The 16,216-nt window shown below is 18.0% G+C and overlaps 1 protein-coding gene across 1 annotated transcript in view; it reads left to right on the forward strand.

Annotated features, from left to right (window-relative positions):
• The window catches only part of qless (decaprenyl diphosphate synthase subunit 1 qless), a 178,125-nt gene extending 165,434 nt beyond the window's left edge, over window positions 1-12,691 (forward strand). The window contains exons 5-8 of the mRNA XM_003694297.4: window positions 9,496-9,585; window positions 10,069-10,200; window positions 10,290-10,484; window positions 10,970-12,691. Of these exons, the coding sequence (XP_003694345.1) occupies window positions 9,496-9,585; window positions 10,069-10,200; window positions 10,290-10,484; window positions 10,970-11,191 (639 nt within the window). The 3' untranslated portion in view covers window positions 11,192-12,691. The remainder of the gene's footprint in view (window positions 1-9,495; window positions 9,586-10,068; window positions 10,201-10,289; window positions 10,485-10,969) is intronic.
• The last annotated feature ends 3,525 nt before the right edge of the window (window positions 12,692-16,216 follow it).

A 16,216-nucleotide genomic window follows, 5' to 3' on the forward strand; every position in this document is an offset into this window, starting at 1 on the left:
TTGTTGATAATATTAAATTGAGTAATTTAATTATTGCAATCTTTTCAATAATTAAATATTTATACCATGTACTTATATTACTATTAGAATAATTTAGATAGAGAAATATGAAAACATTCAATTAAAAAAAGTTTTATGAAAATTTTTACAAATTGAATGGAATAATATTTATCAAAAAATAATAAAAATATTAATTTCTAAGTTATCAAAATTTATTAAAACTGTTATAAGAATATATTTAATTTATTAATTTATTAGTAATTAAAAATAAATTTAATTATTTCTTATTATTAATTAATTATTTATAAACTAAATTTTTTGATATCGTAATATATAAGATTTTGTAATTAATAATTTTATAATTTCTTTAAATTACTGTTATGATTCAAAAATGTTTGCATTTTCAATTTAAATTATACCGAATTTTTTTTTTAATATAATTGAGAAAGTTTTGAATTTTAGTAATTATATTAGTAATTTATATTAAAAATAAAAAATAATAGATAAACATGAATATGCAAGTATATAAATTTCAATTTCATCATTATGTCGGGATGTAACAAGAAATATACAAAGTTTATAACAATAATATAATGATAAATATGATTCTTTTTCATGGTTTTTACTTTATTAATAATATTTCTTATTTTAATATTTGAAAATGAATATATAAGAATTAAAACTGAAAAAGAGTAGAGTATTTATATTATTTTCTTTATTTTAATTTAAGATAAAATAATTGATATTATTTCATACATTATTATATATTTTTTTTTCAGTAAAAATTTTTTTTCATAAAATTAAGTTAATTTAATTAAAATTGAATAGATTATTTTTGAGTTAAAAGTTTAACAATAACAGACAATTTTCTTTTCGAATTCTTTCTATCAACGGAAGAAATAATATAGTGAAAGTTTCAGAATAGTTTATGCATGACTATAATCGTAATGTAAAATGTATGTAAAATTCTTAAAAGATGTTTACAAATGTAAAAAATATTAACTTTTTATTTAAAAAAGTTAACATATGTTTCCATGCAGAAAAAAAATTATTATTAATAATTATTTTGAAAGAAATATATATTATTATTTGTTTTATCATCTAATTCCTTTCATTATAATTATTCTTTTCATTTTTTTTAAAGCATTAATCTTTTAAAAGTTTAATCTTTTATGATTAAGTCACATTTAACAATTTATTAATACTTATTCTTTTTTAATAAATTTTTTTTCAAAAATTGATATTCTGATTACCTGATATTTTCTCATAACTAATCATTTATATTGATATATAATAAATCATTTATATTAATATATTTGAGTAAGTTTTTGTATCCTAAAATGAAAAAATAAAATACAAAATCCTACGTAATGCAAGATCAACGTATCATTAGAAAAGTCACTTGTAAAAACATTATTAAAAACTTTTTGTAATTCAAATTTAGATTTTTCTTTTAAAAATTTTGAAAATGTAAAATGCCTTTATTAATGAAATACTTATTTATAAGATATAAAAATATATAAAATATAAAAATATATATAACATAAAAATATTATATTATTATATTATATAAATGTTAATATTATTATTTATATTTATTCAAATTATATATAATATTATATATTATAATATATTAATATTATTTATATATATATTATTATATATATTATTTATATATTTTTATATTATATATATATATTCTAATATATATATATATTTTTTTTATTATATTATATTATCATATATTATATATAATACTATTTTTTAAACTAATTTATATAAAAGCAATCTTTTATATAGATATTACAGAAATATATTATAAGACAATGTATACATATAATTTAGTTTTATCAATAGTAAGCATTTTATTATTATATTTATTACTATTTATTACTATAAATAGAAAATATAAATGGAAGTAGTAAATTCATAAATTATAAAGATGATTCTAATAAAATTGCATATAAATGAATCAATAAAGAAATATTGATTGCTGAAAAATATTAAATGAAGCTTTCATAAATAATATAAGTTTTTGATCAATTTTTGATAGATTTTTTTTTATAAATATTTTATTTAAATATATATTATATCCAGAAATTAAGATTATCATTTTAAAATTTTTATTTATTTTTTCAAAATAAGCTTTATTTAATATTGAAATGTGTTTTCGCTTATATTTACCTTTTTTTTCGTTTATTTTTATTTTTTTTATTTTTTGTTATTATTTAACTGTTTTCAATCTTTTCAAATTTTAGACGAATTCTGATTATAACTATATATAACTATATATAACTATATATATATATATATATATATATATATATATATATATATATATATATATATATATATATATGTGAGATATCTTTGGAAGATGGATTCTAGACATCAAAACGATTCAAAAAAAAAAAAAAAAAAAAAAAACAAACAAAAAAAGTTCATATATGTACGATAAAGCTTAATTAACAAGTTATAAGCATTTTAAGATTATATTAGATAGAGCGAGAGAATGAAAACGCGCAGCAGTATTGTAATGTCGCTTGCATAGCAGAGCCTCTCGATGAAAGTAAATATGATACTTTATTATATATAAATAATTATTTCAAATAAATTTCAGTGTAATGTAACATTATGTACGTATTATGTAACTCTTTATTTAACAAAAACTTAGCTCGAATAAGTTTTAATAAATTTTAAAATATTAATATATTTATACACTTCATATAAATCTTTTATACACATTTATACACATATACACATTATATAAATTCATAGATAAATTATTTTATGGTACAAACATATTATTTAAATCCATAGTTAAATCGTTCTGACACTCAATCTGCCTACTTATCGAAATTCATAGGAGCAAATCAAAGCATACTCCCATAAGATTTCAAATTAGAAAGATTGAATGTATTTTTTTATACATAAATTTGTTTATTTTCATATATACAAGAAAGTCATTCGAATCAATTTGAAATTTATAGACCAATTGAAGTATCAATTGAAAAAGCTTTGTCTCTATTTCATTTAAATTCAATATTTTTTATTGCAATATGAGATTACTAAACAAAAAAGTTGAAATTCAATATCTATATTTTAATATAATACTAATGCCACTATTTTATATCCACTAAAAAAATCATATAAACATTGCATTTTTCTTTTTCACATCATTATTTTCACATATGAGATTTTTTTTTATTCATTATTCTTATTAACATTAATTTTTTTGTATAAAATTATTTCGATTATTATTTATTATTGTATAATAAATAAGTATTGTATTGTATAATTTAATTTTATATGAAAATTATTTGATTAAAACTTTATTTTAAACAAATATTCAAATATGTATTATTTTATCAAATTCTGAACTGATTTTGCGATGCGACAATATGTTACTGAAATAACGTTGCTAACAATTGAATGCTGAACTAGAAAAAGAGACTTGATAGAAAAAAATGAGATAATAATATTCGAAATTGAATGTTTGTGTGTTTTAAGTATAAGAATACGAAAACCTAGGTCAATAATCTTTCTTCTTGTTGCTAAGAAAGTATTGCTTTCTGGACTGAGTTCATTCGTAACATTCATATAACGCATATTAGAAATAAAAATGTAAAAAAAAATTAATGAATTTGTAATATTCATTCAAGCATACATAAAAAAAACAATTGCGATATTTATGTGCATTTTTTGTGCATATGTGATATTAATGTGCAGTATTGATTCATATTATTATTAATAAGTGATATCCAGACTATTATTTCTCTCTGTATAAGAATAAAAAATATTTAGTGCAAGTGAAATAAAGATAAATATTTGTCAGTGATTTGATTGGATAATTTAATAATCTGAAATTCAAATTGATTCAAGTATCATTATTATTTTGGATTCTTTTGTACATGTAAAAATAAAAAACTAATTGTGCATATAAAAACACATTCAACCTTTTTAATTCGAAATCTTATAGAAGTATATTTTGATTTGCTTCTATGGATTTCGATAAATACGACAGGCTGAATGAAATACAACGATTCATTTATGATTTTAAATGAAATATTATATGATCATCATATAATTCCAAATATTGTAAAATTTACTGTAATTTGTCTGAAGTAAGTTTCTATTAAATAAATAATTACATAGATTTCAATTTGCATAATTAAAATTTTTTTTAAATTATATAAAAATGTTGCATAGCTATATTACACGATATTAATGTATATTGTATATTTTATATTGAAATTCATTTAAAATAATGAATTGTATATAAAAAAAAGTATATTTACTTTCATCGAGGGGCTCTGCTACATAAGTGACACTGCAATACTGCTGCGCACTCAGCTGAGCGTTCTCGCTCTTTCGCCATCTTTATCTAATACAAACTTAAAATGCATATAACTCCTTAATTAAGCCTTATCGGACATATGTGTATATGAACTTTTTTTATCGTTTTGATATCTAGAATCCATCTTCCAAAGATATCCCACATTTTTATAAACATTATATATATGGAAAATAATTTGAATAAGAATTATAAATTATTAAGGAATAAATATATTGCGTATATTTATTTCTATAATAATTTTAAAAATGATTTTAAAATTCTTTATGAAAATTATTTTTAAATTTTTAAATCGAAGCTATATTTTTTATTATTGATATTAAAAAATTTTCAGGAGATTATTTATAAATTTTATATTAGTCAATATTGAGATATTAAATTTTAAATTTGATATGCTAGTGATTAACATTATTCAATGTAAAATAAATGTATTAATTATTATGCATTAAAAATAATCTTTCAAGTTTTTATTAAATCAAATGGATATCTTTTCACTTCTATCTTCTTGACGTATATGTTGCATTTTATTATCTTTTATATTGATAATAATTTTTTTATATATAAAATGTTAAAAGGAACTCTAAATATCAAAAATATCAAGTCGTGAAAATAACAAAAGAAATTCGTGATTAAGTCACTATGTACTAAAAAAGTTACTATGGCAATTTGCTCTAATTTCATGCTCTAAGTATTATATTCTATGTATTATATAATTATATATTATATGATTATATTATTAATATATTAATATATTATATTAATATCATATAGACATGATCATATAGATATGATATTAATATCATATATTAATATCATATGAAAAAAGAAATACATATGGAAATAAACTATAAATTTAAAAGATTCGGTTATTGAATTCATGTAATTTAAAATAAAGTTATTTGAATTACTTAAATGATTATATTTCTATAATTCAAGAGCTTTTTATTAATTAGTTTTTGTATATAATTTATTTTGTGAAATAGAGTTTCGTTATTTCTATCTTTATTATATTTATATTTATATTTTCTTAAACATTTTGATAACTATTATAGAAAACTCATAATTTATTATTTAATTAAAATATTTTTTTCAATTTTAAAAATGTAAAATATTTTCAATTTAAAGAAATAGTTTATTAAAAATTTATACTAAAAAAAAATCTAATTTTATTAAAAAAATATTTACTTAATTTAATAATGATATATTTTATTAAAGTGTAAAAATAAAAAAGAGCATAGTAATCATTCAATATTCTTATCATCACTCAACTTTAAAAAAAATTGTACGTGCCTGAGAATGAAATTGCTATTAAAAATTATTACTAAACTTTGAATCATAAATCGACTTTTCATTCAATTGTTTTTTTTAAGTAATATATATTTTTTTAATCTTATTATATCCATAACCAAAAATACATTTTGTTCTACATTTTTTAGTATTTTTAATGCAATTATTTAATATATATTTATAATTCATTTTTATAATTCATCTATTTATCCTATTTATATATTATATATTAAAATATATCAGGAATACTCCAAAATATAGAGAGGAAATGATATTCAAAATGATATTATTCATATATATGTTATTTTCTCTATATACATCATATGTGAAATGTACGAATGTATATCTTTTTTATTAAATTAATTTTTTTTTATCGATAAACTTTTGTATCATAATTATGTTGTGTCGATATCTATAATATGTATTAATGCTGATTAATAGAGCACATTAAATTTTCGGATTTTTATGATACGATGAATGTTAATTTGCATTTTAAATTTCAATAATTTAATTTGTGAAAGGCTTTTAATATTTAAAAAATGTTGAAAATCAAGAAAAATAGAACGTCATTAAGAAAGAGTTAGATGATATAAAGAGTTAAAGATGATATAAATTTCATTAATAAAGAAATTAAATATTGATTGTTAAATTTGTAATGAAAGTATAAAATATGTCAATTAAATATGCATTAATTAATATCGTGAAGCGTAAAGATTTTTAGCAAATAAATTAATTTTTATCATCCAATTTAAAGAAAATGCTTATCACGTGTACATAATAATATATGATACATAATAATAATAATTATAAAATATATTATTATTAATGATTGTTAATCTTTAATATTATATTTAATATTTAATATAACATATAATTAATATTATATTAATATCTATTTATAATATCGAGATGTAGTTGTTTTATACTTTTCATGCATATTTACATATTTTTTATGCATTAATATTACTTTTTATATTTATTGTGCATAAACATTCTAGTCTATTTATTATTATTCTGAAAAAATTAAAAATTTTATTAAATTTATTTTTTTTTTTGTTACTTTTTTACAAAAGTTCTAAGGAATTCTAATATTATAAATTCTCATAATCAATTATCTCAAAAAAAATTTGCATTATATGAAATAATGTACCTAATATTTCATTTACGTTACTGTTTTTTTATTCAATTTCTTCTTTTTCTTAGTAATATTTCAAAATTTTTTAGCAAAATGCATACATATATAATACAATACAATAGTCGTCATTATACAAGGAAATTTAAGTAGATTGTTTGAATATCATTGATATTGTATTAGTTTTATTAATATTATTATTATTAGTTATATTTAATAGCAAAATAAATAAATAAAGAAATAAAATAAAAACGATGTATTAACTAACAAGAAATCATGGAAATCTTATTGTTGCTGGTAAGCAAAATTAGTAGCTCGGAATATGAGATATAATAATAGTTGAAAATAGATCATGAAAATAGATATCTATCGCTGTTAAAAACCATTAAGAAAAAGTGGTTTCAGGATATTGTAACTTGTATTCATCGATGATTTTCTTTACCAGTTTATCATTTGAAATAACCGCAAACATATATATATCTAAATCGAATACGAGGAAGACACCAATGTTAGCGATGATTTATTCTATTATTTGACGATTTAATATGTTTGCAATTCATTCTGATCCTTATTTGCATTGCAATGACTTTCTAGAAATATAAAATAGAAAAACAATGTATAAAAAACTTTATCTCATTTGTTTAATTCAAATATGAATATATACATAGATATATACATAGATGATAATTTAAATTATAATTTTTCTATTCATTACAGATTTAATATTCACCTAATTTTTTTTTTGAATTTTTATTTATATTTTTAATACAATTTATTAAAGAATTAAGATATTCTTGCGGCAAATAGTAAAATTTTGATCACAAAATATTCACACCAATGAATATTATGCTATGTATGTAATTTAAATGTAACTTTATTTTTTATAAATATTTTATGATAATACTATATTCGTGAAAAACAAAATTATGCCATTTTAAAATTAATAAATAAAAATACTGTAATAATAATTAATATTATTATATTAATAAATTTTTAATAATATTACAACATATTTTTATAAAAAAATTTGATGTGTATTAAAATATTAATGTATTTTTTTTTTAATATATTTCGAAATAAAAACGAAATATTAAGCAAACATGTTTTTGATATAACTTTTTCTAAAAATATATAGACATTTACAAATTTGAAAATAATTGACACATAGAATTTTATAAGATAATAAATACTAAAAGATAAATAAATATTAAAAGATACTAAAAAGTATTCTTATTATTTCTATACAAATTTGATTTATTAATTTTCGCAAGAATCAATTATTTTTTTTTTCTTTTTAATCGAAATACAATAAAACTTTTAAAAAAAAACTTTATTAGTTCTTTTATTAATTCAGAAAATTCTAGAAGATTATTTTTGTAATATGTTAAATTATTAAATAGAGTTGATTAATTTTTATCTGTATAATTATTGAAAAAATTATTGAAAAAATCAATAATAATAATAAAATTCAACAATTTTTCTGCTTTATTAATAAAAAAATTTTGAATAAAATTTTTGTTTTTTGAAGTAATTTTTATTGAACTGAATTTGATATGTTTCATTGGATATTAATTAATTAATATTAATTAATTTTAGTAAAATATATTTTTTTATATTATAATTTAATGTAAAATATAATAAAAAATATTAATTAATAATGGAAATAAATTTAAATAAAAAACAATTGATAATAATAAAGATAATAATAATGAAATTATCTTATTGTATACTTATTATGTAAATCAATTGATATGAAATATAAAGTATTTGAAATGAAAAGAAATGTACTAAATGAAAAAAAATAAAGAATTCAATTTTTTTATTTTATATATTATTATAGTGTAACAATTTATACCATATACATATAACATGATGTGCTAGATTTATTGTTTTTCCATTTTTTCTAAATATATCATAATGAAAATCACTTTCAGATACATTTGAAAAGTTCCTTGGTATATTCGTCTATTTTACGCTTTCTGTATACGCTTTTACTTTAATCGCCAAACTGCATATATAAGATGAATAAAAGAAAGTAGCCTCCTCTTGCTAACAGCTTTGATAACCAAGTAATACATACTTAAGTTCTTTGATTAAAATCAAATGAGTGCAAAGATTATTAACATAAATTTTTTAATCCAATTAATCTCTATATTATTTAAAAAAAACATAAAGAAAAAAAAGTTATGAAAGCATACATATGTTATTCTTTGATATCAATGTAAAAAAAAGTTTTAAAATATTACTTTATTATCATTTTTACAATATAATATTATAGTTATTAAAAATTAAATTTACAATAATTTATATTTTTATTATATTTATTATAATTATTATTTTTTAATTTTTTGTATATATATTTCATTTATATATAAAAAAATTAAATGAAAATTGCAAAAATTGTAATTCATCAAATTCATTTTCTGCTTTTTCTTAACTATAATATATAATAAATAATAAAATGATATTTTTTCAATTTCATTATAGATTTATACTGAACATCTTTAGAAAATTTGTTTGTTTAAAAAATATTGAATTTTATTTTCAGAGAAATTAAATATATATATAAAATTTTAATAATCAATTATTTATAACATTAACAAAATAAATATTTAGGAAATTATTTTTAAATTTGACCTTTCTTTGTGTAGCATTTTCATTTTTTTATTAAACGAAGTTAAATATCTTAAATTATTTTAAAAACTTTTTACTTAATTTTTAGGTGACAATGACAGGAGATTATATTCTGGCAGTTACTACTAATATGCTAGCTAAACTGCGAAATGACGATATCACCCTTACACTCAGTCAGGTAAAGTTTATGTATTATATTATAAGAATACTTTTACAGAGTCTAGTCTATTTTAGAGTATCGGAATGTTTCCAGTTTAACAGTTAAACAATATATATTTAGATCTTTTCTTCATTTTATATGGCTATTACGTTCTCTATTTTTTTTCTGAACTCTGTGATTTTTTATTTTTAAAATATATATGTAAATATCATTTTAGTAAATAAAAAAGAAATTTGAAGTTTAATATTTTATATGAGATTTTATATATGTGACGAAAGATTTCGGTTCATAGAATGTCTTACATAATGCATTTTTATATAAAAGAAAAAATAAAAAAGCATTTCGAAATTTTCTATTAATTATTATAATTATAAACGCTATCTAATGTTTATTTTATATATGGAATCAACTAATATATTAATTGCACGAATATGTAAAAATACATGCTATAAGATTCTGATAAAATCCTAAAAAATATTAATAAGTTCAGATGCTTTCCAGGTCGTGACGGATCTGGTGCAGGGTGAATTTATGCAGCTTGGATCGAAGGAAACAGAGAATGAAAGATTCGCACATTACCTTACTAAAACATATCGTAAGACAGCTAGTTTAATCGCAAACACTTTGAAAGCTGTAAGTATTTTGACGTTAATTTTATTATTTATAATATATTAATTTCATTTTATAATATATTGTTAATTAATGAATATATTTCATCATAGGAAGCTATGTTAGCTGATGCTGATGATCAATTGGCTGAATTAGCCTTTCAATATGGTAGAAATATTGGTTTAGCGTTTCAATTAGTCGATGATCTTTTGGATTTCGTATCGACTTTACCGACAATGGGTAAGCCTACTGCAGCGGATTTGAAATTAGGTCTTGCAACTGCTCCAGTTCTTTTCGCTTGTGAACGGGTGAGGATATATATTAATTTTTAAATAAATGATTATTAATTTTTTTTATTTTTTTATCTATGTACTTTTAGTTACAAATAAAATCCAAAAATATATTATTTATGTAGCTTTTGACGAGTAGAATTCAAAAAAATTATTTAATTAATTAATATCATTAAACTAATTAAATACTAAAAGATAAGAATTCATAGTATCAAAAATTATAAATGTTTATATATGATATATATATATATATAGTAACTATAGTATAATATAGTATAGTATAGTATAGTATAGTATAGTATAGTATAGTATATTAAATTAGTATAGATACTATTTCATTTTGTTTTTAATACTATTTAAAGAAGATTTAATTAAATCTTTAAATAATAATAATAATAATAATAATAAATAAATAAATAAATTATAATTATAATATGCTATATCTTAAAAAATATATTAATATTTCTTAATTCTTAAATAATTTCTTCATTTTTATATTACAGTATCCAGAATTAAACGCAATGATCATGCGTCGATTTCAAGAACCAGGAGATGTTGAAAAAGCATTTGAATTAGTGCATAAATCGCAAGGACTCGAACATACGAGATTTTTAGCGCGAAAACATTGTATTGAAGCAATGAAACTTGCACAATCTTTAGCTGAAAGTCCCTATCAAAAAGGTTTGCAAGTAGTTTGCGATTTAGTATTGAATCGTACGAAGTAACGATATGAAAAATTGCGATAAAAACTGTGTATGAAAGTAAAGCATACGAAAAAACATTGAAAAGAAAACTAGTAGTCATAAAAAATTATAATATTGACCGTGAAATGGTTAATTAATCCAGCTACAACGAATGAAGAATAATATATAATTAATGCGATAGATTATATCGGTTGTAAAGAAAAGAAAAACATCAAATGAACGCAAAAATAATTATGATATTCATGTAAACGCACTTTTGAATGTGTTCAACCGATTATTGTTGATGGTACTTATAGTTCTATATTTAAACTTATATATGTTTGTAACATAAAAGTTTAAAATGTTTATATTTACGATATTGTTAACAATGTGGTAATTTTATGAAAAAACAAAAAATCGACAAAAATTAGCGAGATATTATTTTTATAAATTTCACATGTAACATAACAAAAGTGCACATTATCGATTGTCTACAACAGAATATCCAAGCGATTTCTTTATACCAGTTTATCAAATATAATATAATTATAGGTAAAAACTCGTCTATTAAGTGCCCAGATACATCTTAAATAAGAAAAATACAATATATAAGAGAATGTAAAGAGAATCATGATAAATACTTTGCTCTATAGTGCACATATGACCTGATTTTATCAATATTATTACTAGCCAATCATAAATGTAAATAAAAAGATTCATAGGAATAGATATAACATATTGGAATTGATAACTCTGTTTGATTTTTTCTAAACTAAACTTTTAACTAAAATCTGAAATAAAATTTGATGAATAATAATATGAAAAACTTTTTATAATATATAATACTAAATTCATTTAATTGATATTATTATTAATATTAATGAAATAATCTATAAAAAATTATACAAAATTATCGTATAAATATAATTTATATTTATATAAATTTATTTTTATTTAAACATAATCAAATATCTTTTATATTTAAATATAATTATAATCAATATGTATGTTATTTTTATATAATAAAGGAATTCTAAATATGTAAATATTATTATATTTTTAACAATCAGCAGAGTATCAATACCAATCAAAACAGTATGCAATACATAATTTAATATCACGTTTAGGACGTGCAAAGAATATCTGCCAAAGAAGAACATAATGTGATCTTGATTCTTCCATTTGTTGAACAAAAATTTGGTTCATTAAATATATTAAGAATTCTTTATTATCAATTGGTATATTATAAATTCTAAATTTTTAAAAAAATTTTAAATATTATAAATTAATAAAATTTTTAGATTTATATTGACACAAAATTAATATAGTTTTTTTCATAAAGATTTAATAAAAATAGAATATCATCTTCATGATCTATTACATTCTTCTTGAATAAAAAAACTGCTCAAAATATTATTTACTATATAACTGAATAGATATAATTTGTATAATAATTATTATATTTATAACATGAATTAATGTATATAATTGTTCTTAATATAAATTGCTGTAAAATTATTAATAAACAAATGCAAAATGTAATTATGATCAAACAGAGATATATATTAAGATAAAGATACTTCATTGATAATAGAACTGAATAAAACTTTTATTATTCATTCATATTATTCATAATTCATTTAATTTTTGCAAATTATGTTTAATATTATCACAAATTCAAAACAAATATTATTTTACATATATAGTTAATGATTTCATTTTTTAAAATAACAAATTTTATTATATTTAAATATCACATTGTAAACATAATGTACAAATGCACATAAAATAGAAAAAAATGAAATATTCTTCTACATATAATATAATGTATATGTAAATATAAGGTCTTTTAATTATTTATAATAAAAAAATGTTACCAAGTTATAATATTATAATATTATAAAAAAAGTTGATTTCAAATTATTAGGTTTATTTTTAATAAATTACACCATTCATTATTTTATTCGTTATGAGGAATATTAAATCCATGTTATATAATTTTTTTAATACAAATATTATATTAAAATTTAAAAGAAATTTTATTGCCTTTAAAATAATTAATCCTTATATATTATTTAATCTAAGAATATTTGACAGAATGTCTACACGATACTTCTTAAAAATATCTATTTTCGACGATTTTAGCAATAATTTAAACAATAATTCAAACAATTCAATTAAAAAGAAATTTGTTTTAATAATAACAAAAATATTGCATGAACGAACTATGATCAAATTTATTTTTTAATCAATAAATTTTTCTACGTCTTGTTAATATAAATTTTAATGAAGTATAGAAATTACTATTATTATTGCCAATAAATTTAGATTAAAAATATTATATATCTATTATTCGAATATAAATATAAAAAAAATATTTTGAATTATTTAAATTAATTTTTAAATTATATTTAATATTGAAATTTGTATGTTTATATATACATAGCAATAATGAAAAATAATTATAAATCAATGATGTTTTTTTATTTTACGTATAATATATTTATTTTATGTATGTAATAGTTTAATATGTTTTTCAATAAAAAAATACTTAATTTTGCGATACAATATATACAAAATATTACTAAAATGTATCCAAAATTTATTTAATAAGAAATTTTATATTTACTATTTTTTTTTTGAAGAAATAATCAAAAATAATATTTTTCTATAAAACATTTCTTGAATACAACATAATAGTCAACATTAAAATTATTGAAATTTAATAAAAAATTATAATTTCAAGAAAATTATTTATTAAAGAATAAATTTTAATATTTTAATAGATGTAAAAATCCTCTTTTATTATTATATATTGCTTTGTTGATAAAGAAGGAATATTAGCGCACTATATGCTGTACATAGATATAATTGTTAATAAACTGATAAAAGGAATATGATCGATATGACTATATTAATAATAAATTAATATTAGAAATTATTATTATATTCTTATAAAATTTCAAGAGATAATTAAATATAATTGAAAATAATAAAAATATAAATCATGTAATGATAATTAAAATCATAAGAAATATATAAATTAAATTAACAATTACAACGTTTTTATTACATAATAAATGTAAAAGTTTTATAAATGATTTTATTAAATATTAATAAATTATTTTTCTGAATTAATAAAATTTATTAGCATTCATATTTTAGCATTCATATAATAGAATTCATATTTTTGAAGTTCCAAGATTCCTTTATTTTTATGCCATTCTCAATGTTGTTGATTTAATATAATATAAAACAATATTCATAGCGATTAAATTGGAATGCTTTTTATTATGAAATTAAATTAATGCGAATAAAATAGAATTCAATGTTTATCTTATAATATATTTATATTTATTTAAATTACAATTATAAAGCAATTTATTGAAACAATGATTTTGAATAAAAATTATTATAATTTTATAATTTTAATTATAATTTTTAAAAAAATGAATCAATTGAAATGACTTTTTTTATATATAAGAATTTTTATATACATTTTAACATATATTCTATAAGATAAAAAGTTATTCTTTATTCATCATATTCAAAACAAAATTTTATTAATAAAGAATTATTATTAATATTATTTAATAAAGAAAAGAAAATATAATAATCAACAAAGAAAGCTATTTTGGATTCGGATTATAAAAATTATTATCTTTATTATTAATCATGACAATAAAATATTTTTTCGATTTCAATTTTTATCTAATTATACTCAAAAATGTATTATGTGTTTTGTTATTCTTTACACATGTACCGCCATTTACAATTTTGCTATGCATCAAATCATAAATCAATTCAGAATTTCTAAAGTAGTATACTGTTTATCTAGTAAATTCTGAATCGGTTTTAGCAATATACTTAATCGTTTTATTTCATAGTTTTTAACCTTTTTAATCAAGTTATATTTGAATTCATTTTTCTAATTTTATTTTTTTATACTATAAGAGTTGATGTGCTTCATGAATATATTACTTGCTACGACTAAAGTTAAAATATAAGAAATTTCTTGGAGATATTTTTTATTATAATTTAATTATTTTAATTATTTTATTTTATTAGTTTAATTATAGTTGAAGAGAATATCGAATTGGAGATGTTTTTCTTCCATTTTGTTAAATTTAACCAATTATAATTTTTATATCATTCCCATTAAAATATATATTTTTTTAAATTAATCAGGATATCTTATCCTCGTTCGATATGTAACTAAGTCTTAGTTAAATCAGAAAAAATCAAAAAATTCATTTCGAGAACTAGAACCAACATCGTACTTTCTACCTTATATGTAATCTTACATTCAAATTTCTAATTTAGACATTCACATATTTTTTTACATTCATATTTACATATTTATACATTCATTGAACAGTTCTTATAATCTTAGACAGTATCGGAATTATTATGTAATTTGCAACAATGAAACTATTTGGACAAAATCTCAAATTTTGTTGATGCAATATAATTAGTTTGGCGCGTCGCGATACGGATTTATAATTCATATTTGATTAAAAATCAAATATTAATTAAAAAAAAATCAAAGTTAATACTTACTAATATTAAGACTAGTCTTAATATTTAAAAATTTAGAATACATTTTTATTTTTAGAAAACAAAAAAATAATAAAAGTTTTTTTTAATAAAATATATTGAAGTATTTAAAAAAAATATTAGATCATTTTAAAAGTTCTTTTTGTTTTCTTATTATATTTACTATTCTAACATTAAGTTCTATTTTTCTGAAACCTTCATTATTTTATTTAAAAAGACTTTGATTTATTAACAAAATACTCGAAGTAATCTCTAATGTTTAAAGAATTGACATTATTATAGAGAATCATAATGCTGTCTATTTTGTTTGATATATAATTTTGATCGAAATAAACTCGCTATTCTCTTCTTTATTTAAAGTCAACCATAAATTAAGAGAAAAATAAGTGAAAAATCCATGAAAACGAAAAATCAAATAATCTTTAATCTATTTGAAATCACTTAATGAGAGAACATTTTTGTCATTTTTTTTTTCAAAATATTCCTTCAAAATATCTCCAATTTTATATA

The sequence above is a fragment of the Apis florea genome, unplaced genomic scaffold (assembly GCF_048593485.1).
Source record: "Apis florea isolate Af1SG1 unplaced genomic scaffold, ASM4859348v1 contig_1789_pilon, whole genome shotgun sequence".
Lineage (NCBI taxonomy): Eukaryota > Metazoa > Arthropoda > Insecta > Hymenoptera > Apidae > Apis > Apis florea.